The sequence below is a fragment of the Geotrypetes seraphini genome, chromosome 1, assembly GCF_902459505.1.
Source record: "Geotrypetes seraphini chromosome 1, aGeoSer1.1, whole genome shotgun sequence".
NCBI classification, from domain to species: Eukaryota; Metazoa; Chordata; class Amphibia; order Gymnophiona; family Dermophiidae; genus Geotrypetes; species Geotrypetes seraphini.
Genome location: NC_047084.1, coordinates 129,266,187 through 129,288,804, shown reverse-complemented (window position 1 = coordinate 129,288,804; position 22,618 = coordinate 129,266,187). Strand labels below are relative to the sequence as shown.

At 43.1% G+C, this 22,618-nt stretch overlaps 1 protein-coding gene across 8 annotated transcripts in view; it reads left to right on the top strand.

The window, feature by feature from the left end:
* ADAD1 (adenosine deaminase domain containing 1) overlaps window positions 1-22,618 on the top strand; it is a 226,045-nt gene that overhangs the window by 172,620 nt on the left and 30,807 nt on the right. For all 8 annotated transcript variants that reach the window (XM_033938463.1, XM_033938517.1, XM_033938507.1 and 5 more), the window contains one exon: window positions 6,429-6,658. In XM_033938463.1, the coding sequence (XP_033794354.1) occupies window positions 6,429-6,658 (230 nt within the window). The remainder of the gene's footprint in view (window positions 1-6,428; window positions 6,659-22,618) is intronic.

The following is a 22,618-nucleotide window of genomic DNA, read 5'->3' as shown; positions in this document are numbered from 1 at the left end:
ATTCAAATGCCCCTCCCTGTCAGGCTCTGCACCCATCCCCCTCCCTGCCAGGCAGTGCACCCAGCCCCCTTCCCTCCCTCCCCTGTCAGGCATTGCACCCAGCCCCTTTCCTTCCTCCCCTATCAGGCACTGCACCCAGCCTTCTTCCTTTCCTTCCCACACCTGTCAGACTCTGCACCCAGTCCCTCCTCCCTGCCCTGTACTCCTACCTCCTCTACTGGTCCCTGGTGGTCCAGAGGTGCAGCGGGTAGGAGCAAGCTTTCTGCGCTCCTGCCCCACTGCTTACCCAGTCAGTGGTGGCTGCCATGGAAACCAGTTTCTTCTGCCGCTGAGCAGCAATGAGCAGGAGCACGCTCGGCGCTGAGCGGCTTCTTAACTAGCTCTTTCGCGATGTATCCTCTCCATCTGCCCATATGTATCATGTTATGTCTGTGAATTTGTTCCCTCTATTTTATATTTTTTTAAACTTTTAATATTTTGTTTAAATTGGAAACTGCTTTGTTTATAAAACCGGTATATCAAGACCTAAATAAACTTGAAACTCAGTGCTGAGCAGGAGCGCCGCTCTGCAGCAGAATAAACCGGATCGCGCAGCATCCACCACCGACTGGGTTAGCAGCGGGGCAGGAGTGCAGAAAGCTTGTTCTTGTACAATCCCTCTGTGGTCTGAACAGTAGGGTGTTGTCAATCTCATACAGCCACAAACTGTAGGGAACTCAAAACAAAGTCTAACCTCTCCTCCTGTGGTCATCTCCTATGACACTCCCCTTGAAGATCAGTTTTCGCTTACTACAGCCATGTTGTAGGGGCTTATCTCTTATTTTATTTTGCAAAATTCTAGTGTATTAATTTGATTTTTGACACGGGTCTTGCCCAGTGTTGCAGATTCGCCCTAAGGGGATATCCTTCGGCAGGAGATCACAGACTTTTCTATATAAAATTGTCTGCATCTGGGGGGGTTCCCTGCCACTGTAGTAAACTCCCTGGTCAGCCTGTAGGTAAGATCCAGGATCAGGAGCTAACTCACCCTGGGTTTGTCTGCTAAGGTGTAGAGTGCAGGCTTTGCGGTTCCATGGAGACACGCCTGGGATTGGGCCCAGACTGCGTACCTTCCCTGTTTATTCTGGAGGTCCTGATAGTCACTGACTGAGGTGACCAGGAAGGTGAGGCGGTCAGAAGACCTGAAATCCAGTTTTCTCAGCTCCTAAGGTACTGATCTCCTTGCATGCTGTGTCTTAAATTTGCCTGTCATTCTTTTCTATTGCAGCACATGCCACTGTGAGTAAATGAGTGCACGCTGATTTGGCGATTTTGGGGGGTCCTGAAAAGGGGTTTTTGGGTGGTTTCCCTGCATGCCCTAAACCCCCTACCCCCTAACCTATAAAAACGCAAAATCTTTGTTTTCCAGGTTCCCTGTGTTTTTCCTGGGCCGGTTTAGGGCAAAATCGGCACCTGTGGTGGCCATCTTGGATTTTCATTAAACTTTTCAAAAGTATATTTTTTTGTACTTAGGAGCTTCATTTACGCTCCAAACTTCTCAGATGGCCTCTTCAGGACATGATGGCATGGATTCATGCCTCATTTGCAGCGGATGGTTGTCAGATTCCCAGCCATGTTTCACGTGTCGGCCCACGAGGGGGGTGAGGTATGCGTGGATTTCGCTCCTCCAGAGAGCCCCCACTCCCCTCACTTCTAATACTACCGGCAATGCAAAAGGTGTGTCCGGTGACCAGGTAAAGGGTAAAACTGACGCTTCAATGAAACACAAGCACAGTTCTGGGTACAAATCCCATAAGTCCTCTAAGCACTCTAGATCAGATGCACGTAGAACGGCTCTGGCCGCAGGAGAATTCTTTCCTCCAGAATTTGGTACTATGATGTATCGGGTGTTTTTGGTTGAAAAGGCCATGCCTGTTCCTTCAACTCAGAATCCAGCGTAACAGATGGGATCTTCCCAGCCACTGGATTCCAGCATGTTGCTGTGTTCCTTCTCTGGGACCCCGGAGAGCAGGCGGGCGGTTCCCGGCATCACTTCAGCTTCAATTTCCATTCCTCTGTTGTCACAGGTTTCCTCGTCAGTGTCTGCTGATGTAGCTAATCTAGCGGATCTTCGTGATCAAGAAGCAAGTAGGTCCCGGGATCTTGGGGATGACCCGGCCGTGCGCAGACTGTTTAAGACTGTCTGACAGATATTATTGCTGAGTCCTTATGAGAGTTGAACCTGCATTCAGATCAACCCGAGCAGGCGGAATGTTCCCTGATAAGTGACCAATGTCCGCTGTTTGCCTCATTTCCGGGTAATCCGGATTTGGCTAGGATCCTTTCTGAAATTTGGGAGTCCCCAGAGGGTCCCCTCAAATGTGCTAGGGCCATGGCAAGGTTGTATCCCATGGCCCCAGAGTTCTCCAAACACCTGGCTCCACCGAAAGTGGATTCGGCTGTGGCATAGCTTTCTAAGCGTACTTCTTTGCCCTCTGATGGAGGGGTAGTGCTGAAAGATGTTCAGGATAGGCGAGTGGATTTCATCCTTAAGCGCCTCTTCGATTCGGCAGCAGCAGGAGTTAGGGCACAGCCACAGCCTCGCTTTCCTTGAGGCTGTGGCGCACTGCGCCGACGCTTTCAATGTTGTGTCTACCATCACTCCCAGGTCTCTTTCAAGGTTGCTCACCCCTAGCGGTGACCCCCCCATCTTGTAAGTGAACATCGGGTTCTTTTTCCCAACATGCATGACCTTGCATTTCCCTATGTTGAAGCTCATTTGCCATTTTTTGGAAGAGTGGGCCAAAAAATGGCAAATGAGCTTCAACATAGGGAAATGCAAGGTCATGCATGTTGGGAAAAAGAACCCGATGTTCACTTACAAGATGGGGGGGTTACAGCTAGGGGTGAGCAACCTTGAAAGAGACCTGGGAGTGATGGTAGACACAACATTGAAGGCGTCGGCGCAGTGCGCCACAGCCTCAAGGAAAGCGAACAAAATGTTGGGTATCATTAAGAAAGGTATCACGACCAGGACGAAGGAAGTCATCCTGCCACTGTATCGTGCAATGGTGCGCCCGCACTTGGAGTACTGTGTCCAGTACTGGTTGCCGTGCCTCAAGAAGGACATGGCGGTACTTGAGAGAGTCCAGAGAAGAGCAACTAAGCTAATAAAGGGTATGGGGGACCTCTCATATACTGACAGACTGAAAAAGCTGGGGCTTTTCTCGCTGGAAAAGCGACGACTTAGAGGAGACATGATAGAAACCTTCAAGATCATGAAGGGCATAGAAAAAGTGGACAGGGACAGATTTTTCAAACTATGGGGAACCTCAAGTACAAGGGGGCACTCAGTGAAATTGAGAGGGGAAAGGTTTAGAACAAATGCCAGGAAGTTCTTTTTCACCCAGAGGGTGGTGGATACATGGAACGCGCTACTGGAGGATGTGATAAGCAGAAGCACGCTACAGGGCTTCAAAGAAGGTCTGGACAGGTACCTGGAAGACAAAGGGATTGAGGGGTACAGATAAGAGTAGAGGTAAGATTATAGGGATAGGATTAGAGGTAAATGGTAAAATTAGTCAGAGACCACTGTTCAGGCAGTGGGCCTGATGGGTCGCCGCGAGAGCGGACCGCTGGGCAAGATGGACCTCTGGTCTGCCTCAGCGGAGGCAACTTCTTATGTTCTTATGTACTTCTTATGTTCTTAGCGGCCACCTCCTTTGTCACTCAAGCATGTCACTCCAAACTCCGCCATGATCCTGAGGATGTAGTCCACCGGGACCTAGATTTTCTGGTCTCCGGGGTGGATTACTTAGCGGACGCCCTATATGGCATGATGAAGGTATTTACTAACCTAGGAGCTTATTCAGTGTCAGCCAGAAGAATGCTTTGGATTCTTCTTCCAAGGCCACACTGAGCAGATTATCTTCTAAGGGCCTGCTCTTGTTCGGCCAGGGTCTGGCTGACCTCATGGCCAGTGTTCAGGGCCGTAAGCCGAAGGTCCTACCAGGCAGTAAGCCTCGCCCAGGGCTCAGGACGTTCAAATTTTCATCCCTACAGGTGCCCTCACCATTAAGCTCATGCATATAGGGAGAAAGAACCCGATGTTCAGCTACCGAATGGGGGGATTAGTATTAGAGGGAAGTAACCTTGAAAGAGATTTAGGTGTACTGGTGGACACAACAATGAAATCAATGGCACAATGTGCAGCAGCCGCGAAGAAGGCAAACAGAATGTTGGGTATTATTAAGAAGGGTATTACGACCAGAACAAAAGAAGTCATCCTGCCGTTGTATCGGGCAATGGTGCGCCCGCACCTGGAGTACTGTGTTCAGTATTGGTCACCGTACCTTAAGAAGGATATGGCAACACTTGAGAGGGTCCAGAGGAGAGCGACACGAATGATTAAGGGCATGGAAAACCTCTCATACACTGACAGATTGGAGCGACTGGGGCTCTTCTCCCTGGAAAAGCGGAGACTCAGAGGAGATATGATAGAGACCTACAAGATCATGAAGGGCATAGAGAAAGTGGAGAGGGACAGATTCTTCAAACTTTCAAAACATATAAGAACAAGAGGGCATTCAGAAAAATTGGAAGGGGACAGATTTAGAACAAATGCTAGGAAATTTTTCTTTACCCAGCGTGTGGTGGACACCTGGAATGCACTTCCAGAGGACGTAATAGGACAGAGTACGGTACTGGATTTCAAGAAAGGATTGGACAAGTTCCTGCTGGAAAAAGGGATAGAGGGGTATAGATAGGGAACTACTGCGCAGGTCCTGGACCTGTTGGGCCGCCGCGTGAGTGGACTGCTGGGCATGATGGACCTCAGGTCTGACCCAGTGGAAGCATTGCTTATGTTCTTAACTGGTAAGCTGGATTTCTGTCTTCGACCAGCCTCACTGAAAATACCATTATTGTCCTTTAATGTAGAGTTTAAGGGGTTCCCGGGTGATTGCCCCCTTCTGAACCCTCAGGCTGTGTCTCCTTTTTCCAAATTTGTACAGTTTCAAATTGTTTCATGTTCAAGTTGAATGTTTATGCTATGTTTTGCTTTAGGGCAATAACAGTTTTGAAATTCTATGTCATGAGCAGAATGGATTATGTAGCGGGAAGTTCCCTCCTTGTGCTTCCTGTCTTTACTGTAGATCTACCTGGCTTGTATACTGATCTTCAAGGGGAGTGTCGTAGGAGATGACCATAGGAGGAGGGGTTAGACTTTATTTTGAGTTCCTTACAGTTTATGGCTGCATGAGATTGACAACACTCTACTATTCAGACTACAAAGGAGATTTACAAGAAAGAAGATTAGCAGAGATAAGAAACCTAATATTTTGCTCCTGCCCGCTGCATCTCTGGACCACCTGGGATCTGAGGAGGAGGTAGGAGGACAGGACAGGGTGCAGAGCCTGGCGTCGGCTTGCAATAATTCTGGGAAGGAGACGCTGGCCCAAATGAAAACCAGGACCCCCCCCCATTTTTGGGCCAATTATGTAGCCCAAAAATCCTGGTTTATATTTGAGTATACACTTCTCCTTCCAAATCCGCAGTTTCAGTATCCGCGGATTCGGTTATTCGCGATTTGTTTGTTTGTTTGTTTTTTAAATAAAGCTGTACTCCCCACCTCCCTCCCGCCTTCTCACTGGCATCCCGGTCCTTACCTGGTGGTCTAGCTGGCTTTCGTGGCAGGAGCAATCTTCCTAAGCTCCTGCCTCGTGCAGATCACTCATAGGAAATGGCTACCATGAGCTCCTGTCGTAGTCTTTCGAGTTGGGAAGTGAGTGTGAGTGATGGGGATTAGGTTCACTGACTAAATTATTCTGATATTTATTAATAAATTAAGTATTGTTAAGTTGTAAAAGTACTGTAATGAAATGAATTGTGGGAGATAAATTAAAATTGAATTGATTCAGATATTACTTGTTTGTATTAAATATTTAATAGCTGGTTTTAAGAATACTGAATATGCATGAGAGAAATTTGCATACCTATTACCTACTTTATAGGTCAATTTCACTCATGCATATTCATTAGGGATATCTTGAAAACCTGTCTTGGGGTTCCGCAGGACAGGTTTAAGAACCACTACTCTAGGTCTTTATAGCTGCCAGGGCTAATATTTTTAAAACTTGGGGGGGTTGGTTGGTTTTAAGTTACTGTCCTACCCTGTTGATTGCTGCTGTCTTTTATGATGACAATGATTAATTTTGTTTCATATATATTTAAAGAAATTATTCTCATCTATGTAACGAGGTGAATTGCTTGATTTTAGAAAAAGCAGTTGATTGTCTATAAGAAGTGTCAGTGCTGTATAATTGATCACTTGCTGTGTTTAGAGAATACTTTTTATTACTAAGCAGGTTTTTGTAGGCACTTACAAGTTTGTCCATTATACTACACAAGAAAATTTCAGTTGAACATTATGCTTTCATTTTTTGCTATAGACGTCTCACACCATATTCCGCTGGAGCACATGAAGCTAACCAAGAGCTCAGTCTCCATATCTCTGTAGAAGGCAAGAATTATCCAGCTGTATATTCTCTCTGTGAAGTTACCAGTACAGTAAGCAGTATGTCTTCTAGTGACAAACTGACAAGATGGGAAGTATTGGGTGTGCAAGGAGCACTACTTAGTCACTTTATTCTGCCAGTCTATGTCAGCAGCATTTTAATTGGTAAGTTTGCTTAGGGAGTTTATACTGGTATAGAGGTACTTTAAATGTGATTCTGGATAAAAAGGATGCCTGTTGACCTTAATTTGAAAAGAATCATGCTGTTAAATTTTTTTTTAACAAGGCAGATTTTAACAGCATATTTTCTGTCTCGGTAACTTGCTTTCAAAACATACCTTGTCTTGGAGCTGTTTTGCTGTTCAGCTGCTGCTGTCCGAAATAGTTGAATTTCCACCTACCGTGCGTGCCCTTTGGCTTACTGAGACCAGTAGATCAAAATAAAAGGGAGAACAAGTGTGTAATCACTCCAAAATGATATACAAAATAAACACAGTGAAAATGATATCGATAAACACGAGGAAAAAGACCTCAACTTCCCCTGGTGTCAAAAAAACTGAGTTTTTGCAAAGACAACATATTAGGGTAGACGTTCTTATCATAGGTCAAAACCTCATTGTGATACCAGTATGTGAAAATTATTTTAATAATTTTAAGTGATCAACATTCTATAACTAAATTTATATGTTGTTTTTATATTTTTCAAAAAAAACTTGATTGAAAAAATACCACAAGTCACAGTGATCTTACTGCCACAAAAGAACCATAAGGCTCTCAATCGATAAGCAATATGGTGGAAAAATTGAAAACCAGAGCAAACGTAAAGTAAGAACTCTTATCTTAAATGGCCCGATGGAGGCCTGGACGTTTTCACTTAAAGCTTCTTCAAGGGGTGTGTATTTCACCTTAGCCAAAGTAGGCAGTGTTATCAGCAAGTCACATAAGGAATTTCAAGACAGCCAACGGCTGAATCACTGTGATCTGCAAAACCAATGATATCAAAATTAGTAAAAAAAACAAGCTGGAACAAAGATTATATATATATATATATATATATAAAGAAAAAAAATGCTGCGTAAATATATGTTCAAATATATTTTATTGAGCTTAGCAAAATGAATGAAACAGGTATGAACACTCATGACAACGAGAACAAGCTCAAGTTTTATATTCAATAAACCCACACCAATCAACAACCCCCCCAAAACCCCAACTCCCCCGCCCCAATCCAGCCTCTGCGTAAATATATAAAATATGTTCGAGCAACAACAAACAACGTGCTCATAGATATCATAAGTAAGCAGCAAATGCAGCATCAATCATGAGCTAGCAATTGAAAAAAATGTGCTACTTAATCAAATATTATAACAAAATTACTCAATGAAAAGCAAGTAAAAAATTGCATGATGCTAATATGAAAACCAAAAAGAGCAATAAACAAAACAGATAGAACAGCGCCAAACAAATGTACATAGGCAGAAAATTAAAATGTCTATCAGCTAATACATTCTGTTCAAAATGGCTATGTGAGTCAAAAGTGTTCAAGGAGTAAATAGCCAAGAGCAGCAAAAACGTTGTTGCTGACATCATTAACAAAGTATGCTATTGGATATTCAGAATGCACTTGCACACAAACCACCCGTAAATAATGGGCGTTTAAAACAACAGCATATCAATTCATATTCAGTCAATTACTGGCACATGATTGTTCAATGTAAGGAAAGCTGGAAGATGCATAATACTAATACAGAAACAACAAGGAACAATGAAAAGAAAGGAACAACACCAAACAAATATACAGGGTCAAAATTTCAAAGTTATCTTAATGTCAACTTGTGCATTCTGTTCACACAAAACTTAAAAGTCCTGTATTTCAAATGTGTGGACTTTAGTAGCATGGGAGATTACTTGAAGAAAGAGCTGATTGGATGGGAAGACATAAGGGAAGTGGAAAAACAGTGATCCAAGTTGAAAGCATTACATAGAGCTACTGATCTTTATGTGAAGAAAATAAATAAAAACAAGAGAAAAAGGAAACCTATAGGGTTCTCCAAACTAGTAGTGGAAAAAATAAAGGCAAAATAATTGGTGTTTGTGAAATATAAAAAAAAGCAAGAAGAGGAGTACAAAAAGGAATACCGAATGAAACTGAAAAGTCAAGAGAGAAACATCTGGCGCAAGCGGAAGAGCAAATGGTTATAAATATAAGAAAGGGAAGCAATTTTTTCAGGTATATTAGTGAAAGGAGGAAGACAAAAAATGGAATTATGAGACTGAAAGAAGATATGAACCACTATGTCGAGAGTGATGAGTAAAAAGCAAATGTGCTAAACAAATATTTCTGTTCGGTGTTCACAAAAGAACAACATGGAGAAGGACCACAATTGATTAGCAAAGTTACACCTGAGAATGGAGTGGATACAATACTGTTCACAGAAGAAAGTGTTTATGAACAACTTGAAAAATTGAAGGTGGACAAAGCAATGGGACCGGACAGGATCCATCCCAGGATATTGAAGGAGCTCCGAGAGGTTCTGGCGGGTCCTCTTAAAGATTTGTTCAATAAATCTTTAAAGACAGGAGAGGCTCCAAGGGACTGGAGAAGAGCGAATGTGGACCCTCTTCACAAAAGTGGTTGCAGAGATGAAATGGGAAACTACAGGCAGGTAAGTTATCACTTCAGTTATTGGTAAAATAATGGAAACGTTGCTAAAGGAAAAATCACAGTAGGCTCAGGAAGACTGCAACATGTAACACAGAAACATCCACCTTCACAAATATTACTTCTACAGAATTTCCTTCACTCCACTAGTGCGCTTTCAGTACTCAAGAAAATAGAACTGAGGTTGGACTGGAACCAGTGAAGGTAACTCGAGAGAGAAAGCGCACCCTTAGCACAAATAAAAAAGCCCCAAATAGAAAACTATTACTGTTGGGGGATTCCATCATCAGAGGCATTAATCTTGGAACACAAAGTGAGGAGACCAAAATAGTGAAATGTCTTCCAGGATCCTCAGCTGCCAGGAGTTTCAGGCAAATACTGACTATAATTAAGGAAGAAGCTAAGGATTTTAACACTGATGTTGTAATCCATCTGGGAACAAATGACCTGGCCAACAACTCCACACTTGCAGCACAGAAAGCTTTTCGGGAGCTTGGTGAGGGCGTGAAACCTTTTGTAAAGACTTTAGCTTTTTCTGAAATACTGCCTGCATATGGAAAAGGAGAGCAAAGAGTGAAAAACACAGAGGACTTTAATAGATGGCTCAGAGCCTGGTGTCATCAAGAAGGCTTCAGGTACATAGGAGGATGGGAAAATACATGGAAGGACAAGAAGCTATATTGCACTGATGGGCTACATATTACTACAGCAGGAAAAAGAAACCTTGCAGAGAATATGGGGCTCATAATCAAAAGAGAAAAACGTCCAAAAAACGTCCTAAATCGGCACTTGGACGAACATTTCTCTAAAACGTCCAAGTGCCGATAATCAAACCGGGTTTTGGACGTATTTCTAAACGACTTAGGCCTTCATAGAGCCGCTCAACGTCCAAAGCTAAACGGGGCGTTTCGGGAGGCGTATCGAGGGCGGGACGTGGGTCGGCTTAGACTTAGTCGTACAGCATGTATAACCGAAAGTTAAACAACAGAACCCAGAGGAAAGTTGGACGTTTTGACTTAGACCATCTAAAACATGGTCTAAGTCACTAAAACCTACCTAAACTCACCAGATAATCATTGACCCCCCACACACTACCTCAGTGATCACTAACACCCCCCCCCCTCACCCCAATAAAAATTGTAATCATAACTTGAAATTTCAGCCTCCAGACCATCATCACCTGGCTGCCTAGCATAGGAAAGCCTAGTCGTCCAGCCCAGAGGCAGCTTAAGACATCTTGGGGGTGGGTTTGGGAGCCATAGAGAGATGAACCCATGCCCATAAGCTCCTTTAATCACTGCATTGTTACTGAAACATGTGCACTCCCCTATATACCCCCAAAACCCTTTTGTACTGGCATATAAGTGGCTCCTGCATCCATAAGGGCTATAGGGGTGGTAGATAAGTGGGTCTAGGGGATTTTGAAGGTGGTTTGGGGGGCTCACTGTGACCTATAAGGGAGCTGTAGTGAGGAGAAGCCATGGCACAGCAGTGCCCTGTAAGGTACCCCACTATTTAGGTGCCCTGTCTGGGTATTCTGTCAATCACTTTGCAGACCCCTCCCACGTCCAACAGGGCTTGTTCTAGACGTTTTTGACTTTGACGGACATTTGTACGAAAATGGACAATAAAGATAGACGTTTTAGATCAGATCTGCAGGACGTATAATTTGGACGATTTTCGAAAGTCAAAAGAAGTTGGACGTCTCTTTCGAAAATGTCACTTAGGCACTTTTTGACTTTGGACGACTTGCAAAATAGACGTAAACGGACTTAAACGTCCCTTTTGATTATGCCCCTCTAAGTTTCTAGGCATTTAAACTAGAATGTGGGGGTGGTGTATGTAGGAAGGACAATTATAGAGACCACCCCTGGCAAAAGAAAAGATGTGATAGTAGTAAAGATTGCAACATAAACAATATCAGCAACTCATTTCTTAGCATTGCAACGGAAAGTGAAACGAAACAAAAATCTATACGAAAAAGGAGATTACCACTGAAAAATACCTGGAAAGCGATGACCACAAATGCTCGCAGTCTAAGCAACAAGTTCATGATCTGCAAGCCCTGATGTTAGAGGCAGATCTAGATATCGTCGCTATCACAGAGACATGGTTCAGTGAATCACATGGATGGGATGCAAACATACCGAGATATAATATTTTTAGGAAGGACAGAGATGGTCAGAAAGGTGGAGGAGAAGCTCTCTATGTAAAGATCAATATCCAAGCGACCGAAATGCAAGAGACCTGGGGAGAGGAAGAAGCGATATGGTTCGCTCTGAAAAGAGAAGATGGAACTTCTATCTACGTGGGTGTAGTCTACAGACCTCCGACTCAATTGTAGCAAATTGATAAGGATCTGATTGTGGATATCCAAAAGTTGAGAAGGAAAGAGGAGGTGCTGCTGTTGGGAGATTTCAACCTGCCGGATGCGGACTGGAATGTTCCGTCTGCGGAATCGGAAAGAAGTAGGGAGATTGTGGATGCCTTTCAAGAGGCTCTGCTCAGACAAATGGTGATGGAACCCACAAGGAAAAAAAACCGATATTGGATCTGGTCCTCACAAATGGAGAGAGTATTTCTAATGTTTGAGTGGGTGCTCACCTGGGAAGTAGCGATCATAAAACGGTTTGGTTTGATATAACAGCTAAAGTAGAGAGCGGCCACACGATACTTAAAGTCCTAGATTTCAAACGTACGGACTTTAAAGCAATGGGAGATTACCTGAAGAAAGAGCTGTTAGGATGGGAGGACATAAGAGAAGTGAAAAGACAGTGGTCTAAGCTGAAACATAAGAACAAAAGAACATAAGCAATACCTCTGCTGGGTCAGACCTGAGGTCCATCGTGCCCAGCAATCCGCTCATGCGGCGGCCCAACAGGTCCAGGACCTGTGCAGTAATCCTCTATCTATACCCCTCTATCCCCTTTTCCAGCAGGAAATTGTCCAATCCTTTCTTGAACCCCAGTACCGTACTCTGCCCTATTACGCTCTCTGGAAGTGCATTCTAGGTGTCCACTACACGTTGGGTAAAGAAGAACTTCCTAGCATTGGTTTTGAATCTGTCCCTTTTCAACTTTTCTGAATGCCTTCTTGTTCTTTTATTATTCGAAAACTGAAGAATCTGTCCCTCTCTACTCTCTCTATGCCCTTCATGATCTTATAAGTCTCTATCATATCCCCTCTAAGCCTCCTCTTCTCCAGGGAAAAGAGACCCAGTTTCTCCAATCTCTCAGCGTATGAAAGGTTTTCCATCCCCTTTATCAGATGCGTCGCTCTCCTCTGAACCCTCTCGAGTAACGCCATGTCCTCCTTAAGGTACGGTGACCAATATCGGACGCAGTACTCCAGATGCGGACGCACCATTGCCCGATACAATGGCAGGATAACTTCTTTTGTTCTGGTTGTAATACCCTTTTTGATTATGCCTAGCATTCTGTTTGCCTTCTTAGAGGCCGCTGCGCACTGTGCCATTGGCTTCATTGTCATGTCCACCATTACCCCCAAGTCCCTTTCTTGGGTACTCTCATTTAAGGAGCGATAAAAATGGCTATGGACCTTTATGTGAAGAAAATAAATAAAAACAAGAGAAAAAAAGTAGCCAATATGGTTCTCCAAACTAATGGCGGAGAAAATAAAGGCGTTCGTGAAATATTAAAAAACCCAAAAACAAGAATGCAGAAAGAACTAAGGGTGAAATTGAAAGAAGCCTAGAGAGAGATACATCTGGCGGAAGAACAAATGGCTAAAAATGTAAAAAGGGAGATAAAAATTTTTTCAGATATATTAGTGAAAGGAGAAAGATGAAAAATGGAATTGCTAAACTAAAAGCTGCTGGGAACCGATATGTGGAGAGTGATGAGGAAAAAGCAAATGTGCTAAACAAATACTTCTGTTCTTTGTTCACAGAAGAAAATCCTGGAGAAGGACCGAGATTGTCTGGCAAGACAAGATGTGATGGTAGTGCAGCTAGCAAAGTAAACAATATTAGCAGCTCAGTTCTTAGCAGTGTAACAGGAAGTGTAACTAAACCTAAACCTTTGTGAAAAACAAGTTTACCACTGAAAGATAGCTGGAAAGCGATGACCACAAACGCTCGCAATCTAGGCAACAAAGTTCATGATCTGAAAGCCCTAATGTTAGAAGCAGACTTGGATATTGTTGCTATCAAAGAGACATAGTTTAGTGACTCCCTGGATGGGATGCAAACATACCGGGATATAATCTTTTTAGGAAGGACAGAGATGTTCAAAGAGGAAGAGGAGTAACGCTGTATGTAAAGATCAATATACAAGCGACTGATATGCAGGGGACCTGGGGAGATGAAGAAGCGATATGGATCGCTCTGAAGAAAAGATGGAACTTCTATCGACGTGGGTGTAGTCTATAGACCTTCAATTCAATTGCAGCAAATTGATAAAGATCTGATTGCGGATATCCAAAAGTTTGGAAAGAAAGAGGAGGTACTACTGTTGGGTGACTTCAATCTGCCAGATGCAGACTGGAATGTTCCGTCTGCGGAATCGGAAAGAAGAAGGGAGATTGTGGATGCCTTTCAAGAGGCTCTGCTCAAACAAATGGTGAAGGAACCCATGAGGGAAATAGCGATACTAGATCTAGCCCTCACAAATGGGGAGAGTATCTCTAATGTTCGAGTGGGTGCCCACCTGGGAAATAGCGATCATCAAACGATTTGGTTTGATATTACAGCTAAAGTGGAGTGCGGCAACACAAAACTCAAAGTCCTAGATTTCAAATGTACGAACTTTAGTAAAATGGGAGCGTACCTGAAGAAAGAACTGTTAGGATGGGACGACATAAGGGAAGTGGAAAAACAGTAGTCTAAGCGGAAAGGAGCAATAAAAATGGCTACTGACCTTTATGTGAGGAAAATAAATAAAAACAAGAGAAAAAGGAAACTGAAATGGTTCTTTAAACTTGTTGCAGAGAAAATAAAGGCAAAAGAGCTGGCGTTCATTAAATATAGAAATACCCAAGAAGAAGAGTACAGAAATATGAGGATGTTACTGGGCAGAATTTACAGTAGATATCCTGCAACCAATGGGATGGTTGAATAGGCTGTAGTTAGCTTGGTTGACAACTTCAGCGTTTGGAACCTAGGACAATACCAGACTTACAGTCTAGGGCCCATAAATATCAAAGAAGAGACAAGTTAATTTAATAGTGTATATTTAAATGGGTATAACTTATGGGCAGAATGGATGGACCGTTCAGATTTTTATCTGCCGTTATTTACTATGTTACTATATAGATGCTAGGGTCCACCTTGGGGGTTGCACCCAAGAAAAGGATCTGGGTGTCATCGTAGACAATACGATGAAACCTTCCACCCAATGTGAGGCGGTGGCCAAAAAAGTAAACAGGATGCTATGAATTATTTAAAAAGGGATGGTTAACAAGATATAAAAATGTTATGAATGTCTACATCAGCTGGTTTGTTCCATATGTTCTGGTCCTATGACCGAATGCAAACCTTTTGGTCTTGTCTGTCTCTATCTGCAGATGATATTACAGCGCAGAATTCCTCTGCAGACGGATATTATGCTTGTTTCACAATTTTCCTCTTTGGGCTGTCTAGGTGTCATTCTCAACTGTTACAAAAAGCTTCCTTGTTGGCTAGGAAATGTATTCTTTTATTGTGGCGACAGACTGAAGTTCCCACTGTTACCATGTGGAGAAATGAGGTGTATCTTTTGTTAAAATATGAATATTTGGATGTTAAAAATGGTGGTGCTGGGCGTTGGAGAAGATTTCGGGCTATTTGGGCCCCTGTTTGGGACAATTTATCCCATAGAGCCGAAGTGCTATCCTGAACTTTTGACACATGTGTCCTGGGGGGTGGGTTGGGAGAGGGCAGGGGGTAGTAGTGGTCTGTTTTTGAGTCTTTATGGTCTGTGCGAAGAACAACGTGATAGACTTTCTTATCACTTGTTTTTTATTTGGGCTATGTTTCTGAATGTGTTGTGTTAAAGTAAAAAAATATTTTTTTTTTAATGTTATAATGCCTCTATTGCTCCATGGTGCGATCTCACATGGAGTATTGGGTTCAAGTCTGATCTCCTTATTTCAAGAAAGATATAGCGGCAGTAGAAAAGGTTCCAAAAAAGAACAACCAAGATGATAAAGAAGATGGAACTCCTCATGTATGAGGAAAAATTAAAATTGTTAGAGCTCTTCAGCTTGGAAAAGAGACGACTGAGGGGAGATATGATTGAAGTCTACAAAATCCTGAGTGGAATAGAATGGATATAATTGGATCGATTTTTCACTCCATCAAAAACCAATAGAAGGAAATATTTTTTTCACTCAGAGAATAGTTAAGCTCTGGAAAGCATTGCCAGAGGTTGTGCGCGGATAGCGTAACTGGTTTTAAGAAGTGCTTGGACAATTTCCTGGAGGAAAAATCCATAGTCTGTTGTTGAGAAAGACATGGGGGAAGCCACTTCTTGCCCTGGATCAGTAGCATGGAATATTGCTACTCTTTTTGGGTTTTTACCAGGTACTGGTGACCTGGATTGGCTACCGTTAGAATGGGCTACTGGGCTTGATGGACATTGGTCTGACCCAGTAAGCTTGTGCTTATGTTCTTGAAAGGCTTAATATCTAGGGCTTTTCAGTTTGGAGAAGAGATGTCTCAGGGGATATATTATAGAGGTCCATAGTGGAAATGGTAGATACAAATCACTTGTTCTTTCAAAAGATACTAGGATTAAGTGGCATGCAATGAAACTACTGAGTAGTAGATTTAAAACAAACTGGAGAAAATATTTCTTCACTCGACATGTAATTAAAGTCTGGAATTCATTGCTGGGGAATGTGGTGAAATCAGTTAGCTTAGCAGGGTTTAACAAAAGGTTTGAATAATTTCCTAAAACAAAAAGTCCATAAGCTGCTATTGAGATGGCCTTGGAAAATCCAATGCTTATTCTTAGGATAAGCAGTATAAAATCTGTTTTACTACTTGCGATCTTGCTGGGTATTTGTGATCTGGATTGGTTACTGTTGGAAGTAGGATGCTGGATTTAATGGACTTTCAGTCTTTCCCAGTGTGGTAATTCTTAAAATAGATATGTTGTATTTCTTTTCTCGTTGGATGCCTGGAATGCCCTCCCTATAGAGGTGGTGGAGGTAAAAACAGTGACAGAGTTCAAAAATGTGTGGGATAGAAAAAGGATAATATCGACAGAAAACTTGACAGATCAAAAGCTAGAACTTTCGTTATGATGCACAGGAATGGTCCAACTAGCCTGCTAACTCTGGCCCCCCCTTGACTTTCTGCTATGGCTGATGAACCTAGTAAGCAGATTCTTAGAAAATGGACTCCATTCCAAAACAATATCAGCCACAAACATTGACCTGACCAAAGTAGAAAATTTCCGGCTTGTTGTGGGGATTCCAAGGCCTGCCAAATTACTAGAATTCTATGTAAGTACTCAGCTAGCTAAATTCATAGACCCAAACGGATGAATTCCACAAATTGCAACATGGCTTCAGACCAAGGCACAGCTCTAAATCTGTTTGCTTCTGCTGAGTTGATAATCTTATTTTACCTACATGTTAGTTCAAACAATCTATACTGCTACAATTTGACATGTCTGCAGCGTTTGATGAAATTAAATGAACTTGGAGTACAGGGTGTGGTACTACAATGGTTTTCACAATTCTTAAAAAATAGAACATATGAAGTTTAGAAAGACGAGATATCCCAACAATGGAAGGCCAACTACGATGTTCCACAAGGCTCACCACTATCACCTGCACTATTTAACATCTTTTTAAGAACAGTGGGAAATAACCCCTTGACCCAGTATCACATCCTCTTATGCAGATTTTTTCATTCTCTGTTTAGCCAAAGAATCCTTCAATAGCACCCTAAATTACTTGAAAAATACTATTGACAGCCTAAGTGCTTAGATGATGAGAAACTTCCTCAAACTAAACAAATCTAAAACAAAAATATGGTTTGGAGATAACTCACTACCTAGCACAGAACTAGAAATGTCCACAAGTGAGAGTCTAAAGATAGAACATTCCTCCAAAGTACTGGGAGTTGCACTAGACTCAAACTTAACCTTCAACACACACATCACCTCTCTAGTGAAAAAATTATTCTTTAAGATGAGACAACTGAGTACAATTAGACCAGACCTGACCAAGACCAGTTTCAGGACAGTAGCACAATCTGTCCTAATACCATACCTGGACTATTGCTACTCACTATGTTATGGCATTACATTAAGAGCGCAAGAGAATGCAACTACTCCAAAACATGGCTGCAAGACTAATTCTCAAAAAGAATCAATATGAGAGGGTAAGTCCACTATTAGAACAACTGCATTGGCTGCTGATGAAAAAGAGAATTCAGTTCAAGATAGACTGCATGGTTCACAAAGCGATCTATGGAGAAAACTCAAAGGGACTAACATCTGATATTAAAGTCCTACACTCATTCAATTCGCTTCAAACTATCCTTCCCTTCACCTCAACAGTACGGCGGAAGATGTTTGAGGTGACCTTTGAAAACCAAGGACCTCTCATTTGGAACAAACTGCCAACATACCTAAGACAACCCAACACCTACTTTGACTTCAATAAGGAACTTAAAACATAGCTCTTCTCCCTATATCCACTCTTATCCTTCACCCCTTCCTTATACAGCCACCTCTCCTATCATTGTAACTTCAAGAACTTGATCGAAATCTTATTGTAAACTGCACAAATTCCTTGCAGAAAATTGCAGTATATAGTATTGTATTGCTTAAATGGAAGCCCAACAGCGGGGAAATGAAGACTTTGCTGGATGGATTTCTATAGTCTATGTCCAATATATGGCAAGATGGATTGAGGGGTGGGGGGGCTGGAATGCTGGAGTTAGCTTTGATGGTGCAGCAGTGGGGAAGTGTGGGGTGGTGTAGCTGGTGCAGGACAGACTTCTACGGTCTCGTCCCTTTATGCAGCAAGAAGGATCAAGAACAATTATACAGTAGAACCTTGGTTTACATGCATAGTTTGTTTCAGAAGCATGCTCATAAACCAAATTACTTGTATATCAAAGCGAGTTTCCCCATAGAAAGTAAGGGAAACCCGCTTGATTCGTTCCACCTCACCCCCCTCGGCCACCGGCGCTGCTCCACCCCACCACATCCCCAAATGACCCACCCCCACCCCGAGGCTACTGGTGCGCTTCCACATCCCCCCCCCACCTGCAAACCGGCATTGCCCCCCTTTGCGAACACTCGCAAACCGAGGTTTCACTGTATATTTTATACCATTAAAATCGTCTGAGTACAGGTCTTACCTATCTCCAGAGGGAGGCAGGAAAAACATCTTATACTGAAACTTAGCACTAGATTCACTAAACTTACCTTAGTGATCCAATCCGTGGTCAAGTCTTCCCGGGCGACCGAGCATGCAAATTATGCTGATTGGAGGCATGCCCCAAACCGACCACATGGATCGCTGCAGAGGATCCTGATGCATGCGCAGACTATCTTCTTTGCTTGTAGATGGTCTGTGCATGCGCTTGCTCTCCTTGCTTTTTTGTAATTTTGTTTTTGACTTTTGGAAACTGGGACCTTGGTGCCTGGACCATACATCAACGCGTGGCTCCTACCTACACTCACGAGCCCATGGTTTTTAACCTACAGGTTTAAAGCGGGGCTGCATTGCGATGTGTTCCAGAACAGAACATGCCATAGTGCAACCCCACTTTAAACCCGTGGGTTAAAACCACGGGCTCGCATTGCAGGGAAGGGCGGCAAGAGCAGGAGAGTCAGGGCAGCAGAGAGCAGGAGACGTGCCTCAGCTGACTCGATTCAGATATAGATATAGGAGTTGCTTTCCTTCCCACTTTTTTCTCTTTTTGCTCCACTATTTTCAGGGTGTAGGAGAGAAACTGCTTATTAAGAGGGGCAGGAGAGTCTGCAGGGACATAAGCGACTGGTCCTCAGCAGTCGCTTCTTTTTTGATTGGCCAGCCCAGTCGGTGTTCCTGAAATTGTTTAGTGAATCGCTGCCTTTCTACATTTGCATGCGTGGATCAGATTGGGAGGAAGGTTAGTGAATTTGGTCGGGACACGATCGGTAAGGTTAGTGACTCTGGGCCTTAGTAATTACTGGTTTATTGTCTTGAGAATGAATGTGACTGTTAGACAGACTGGATGGAAAAACAAAGAGAAATCCAACGGGTCTGCAGTGAAGGCGAAGCACAGTAAACAAAAAAAGAACTACAGAATGAAATGTACAAGGTTCAGGAATGTTTATTAAAAATATATAAAATTGTAATCCAAAATATTGACTCTCATATACATGGAGTACAGACTGGATGGGCCACAAAGATCTTTATCTGCCATCATTTACTATGTTACTACATATGTATGGGAATGAGTTGCAACATAGTAACATAGTAGATGACGGCAGATAAAGACCCGAATGGTCCATCCAGTCTGCCCAACCTGATTCAATTTAAATTTTTTTTTTTTTTCTTCTTCTTAGCTATTTCTGGGCAAGAATCCAAAACTTTACCCGGTACTATGCTTGGGTTCCACCTGCCGAAATCTCTGTTAAGACTTACTCCAGCCCATCTACACCCTCCCAGCCATTGAAGCCCTCCCCTGCCCATCCTCCACCAAACGGCCATATACAGACACAGACCGTGCAAGTCTGCCCAGTAACTGGCCTAGTTCAATATTTAATATTATTTTCTGATTCTAAATCTTCTGTGTTCATCCCACGCTTCTTTGAACTCAGTCACAGTTTTACTCTCCACCACCTCTCTCGGGAGCGCATTCCAGGCATCCACCACCCTCTCCGTAAAGTAGAATTTCCTAACATTGCCCCTGAATCTACCACCCCTCAACCTCAAATTATGTCCTCTGGTTTTACCATTTTCCTTTCTTTGGAAAAGATTTTGTTCTACGTTAATACCCTTCAAGTATTTGAACGTCTGAATCATATCTCCCCTGTCTCTCCTTTCTTCTAGGGTATACATATTCAGGGCTTCCAGTCTCTCCTCATACGTCTTCTGGCGCAAGCCTCCTATCATTTTCGTCGCCCTCCTCTGGACCGCCTCAAGTCTTCTTACGTCTTTCGCCAGATACGGTCTCCAAAACTGAACACAATACTCCAAGTGGGGCCTCAACAATGACCTGTACAGGGGCATCAACACCTTCTTCCTTCTACTGACTACGCCTCTCTTTATACAGCCCAGAATCCTTCTGGCAGCAGCCACTGCCTTGTCACACTGTTTTTTCGCCTTTAGATCTTCGGACACTATCACCCCAAGGTCCCTCTCCCCGTCCGTGCATATCAGCTTCTCTCCTCCCAGCATATACGGTTCCTTCCTATTATTAATCCCCAAATGCATTACTCTGCATTTCTTTGCATTGAATTTTAGTTGCCAGGCATTAGACCATTCCTCTAACTTTTGCAGATCCTTTTTCATATTTTCCACTCCCTCTTCGGTGTCTACTCTGTTACAAATCTTGGTATCATCTGCAAAAAGGCACACTTTTCCTTCTAACCCTTCAGCAATGTCACTTACATACATATTGAACAGGATTGGCCCCAGCACCAAACCCTGAGGGACTCCACTAGTCACCTTTCCTTCCTTCGAGCGACTTCCATTAACCAATACCCTCTGGCGTCTGTCCGACAGCCAGTTTCTGACCCAGTTCACCACTTTGGGTCCTATCTTCAGCTCTTCAAGTTTGTTCAACGGCCTCTTATGAGGAACTGTATCAAAGGCTTTGCTGAAATCCAAGTAAATTACATCTAGCATATGTCCTCGATCCAGCTCTCTGGTCACCCAATCAAAAAATTCAATCAGGTTCGTTTGGCACGATTTACCTTTTGTAAAGCCATGTTGCCTCGGATCCTGTAACCCATTAGATTCAAGGAAATACACTATCCTTTCTTTCAGCAACACTTCCATTATTTTTCCAACAACTGAAGTGAGGCTCACCGGCCTGTAGTTTCCTGCTTCATCCCTGTGACCACTTTTATGAATAGGGACCACATCCGCTCTCCTCCAATCCCCAGGAATCACTCCCGTCTCCAGAGATTTGTTGAACAAGTCTTTAATAGGACTCGCCAGAACCTCTCTGAGCTTCCTTAGTATCCTGGGATGGATCCCGTCTGGTCCCATCGCTTTGTCCACCTTCAGTTTTTCAAGTTGCTCATAAACACCCACCTCCGTGAACGGCGCAGAATCTACTCCATTTTCTCGTGTAACTTTGCCAGACAATCTCAGTCCTTCTCCAGGATTTTCTTCTGTGAACACAGAACAGAAGTATTTGTTTAGCACATTTGCTTTCTCCTCATCACTCTCCACATATTTGTTCCCAGCATCTTTTAGCCTAGCAATTCCATTTTTTATCTTCCTCCTTTCACTAATATATCTGAAAAAATTTTTATCTCCCTTTTTTACATTTTTAGCCATTTCTTCTTCCGCCTGTGCCTTCGCCAAACGTATCTCTCTCTTGGCTTTTTTCAGTTTCACCCTGTAGTCCTTTCTGCTCTCCTCTTCTTGGGTTTTTTTATATTTCATGAACGCCAACTCTTTCGCCTTTATTTTCTCAGCCACTAGGTTGGAGAACCATATCGGCTTCCTTTTTCTCTTGTTTTTATTGATTTTCTTCACATAAAGGTCCGTAGCCATTTTTATCGCTCCTTTCAGCTTAGACCAGTCTTTCCACTTCTCTTATGTCCTCCCATCCTAACAGCTCTTTCTTCAGGTACTTTCCCATTGCATTAAAGTCCGTACGTTTGAAATCTAGGACTTTAAGTATCGTGCGGCCGCTCTCCACTTTAGCTGTTATATCAAACCAAACCGTTTGATGATCGCTACTACCCAGGTGAGCACCCACTCGAACATTAGAGATACTCTCTCCATTTGTGAGGACCAGATCCAATATCGCTTTTTCCCTTGTGGGTTCCGTCACCATTTGTCTGAGCAGAGCCTCTTGAAAGGCATCCACAATCTCCCTACTTCTTTCCGATTCCACAGACGGAACATTCCAGTTCGCATCCGGCAGGTTGAAATCTCCCAACAGCAGAACCTCCTCTTTCCTTCCAAACTTTTGGATATCCACAATCAGATCCTTATCAATTTGCTGCGATTGAGTCGGAGGTCTGTAGACTACACCCACGTAGATAGAAGATCCATCTTCTCTTTTCAGAGCAATCCATATCGCTTCTTCGTCTCCCCAGGTCCCTTGCATTTCGGTCGCTTGGATATTGATCTTTACATAGAGAGCTACTCCTCCACCTTTATGACCATCTCTGTCCTTCCTAAAAAGATTATATCCCGGTATGTTTGCATCCCATCCATGTGATTCACTGAACCATGTCTCTGTGATAGCAACAATATCTAGATCTGCCTCTAATATCAGGGCTTGCAGATCATGAACTTTGTTGCTTACACTGCGAGCATTTGTGGTCATC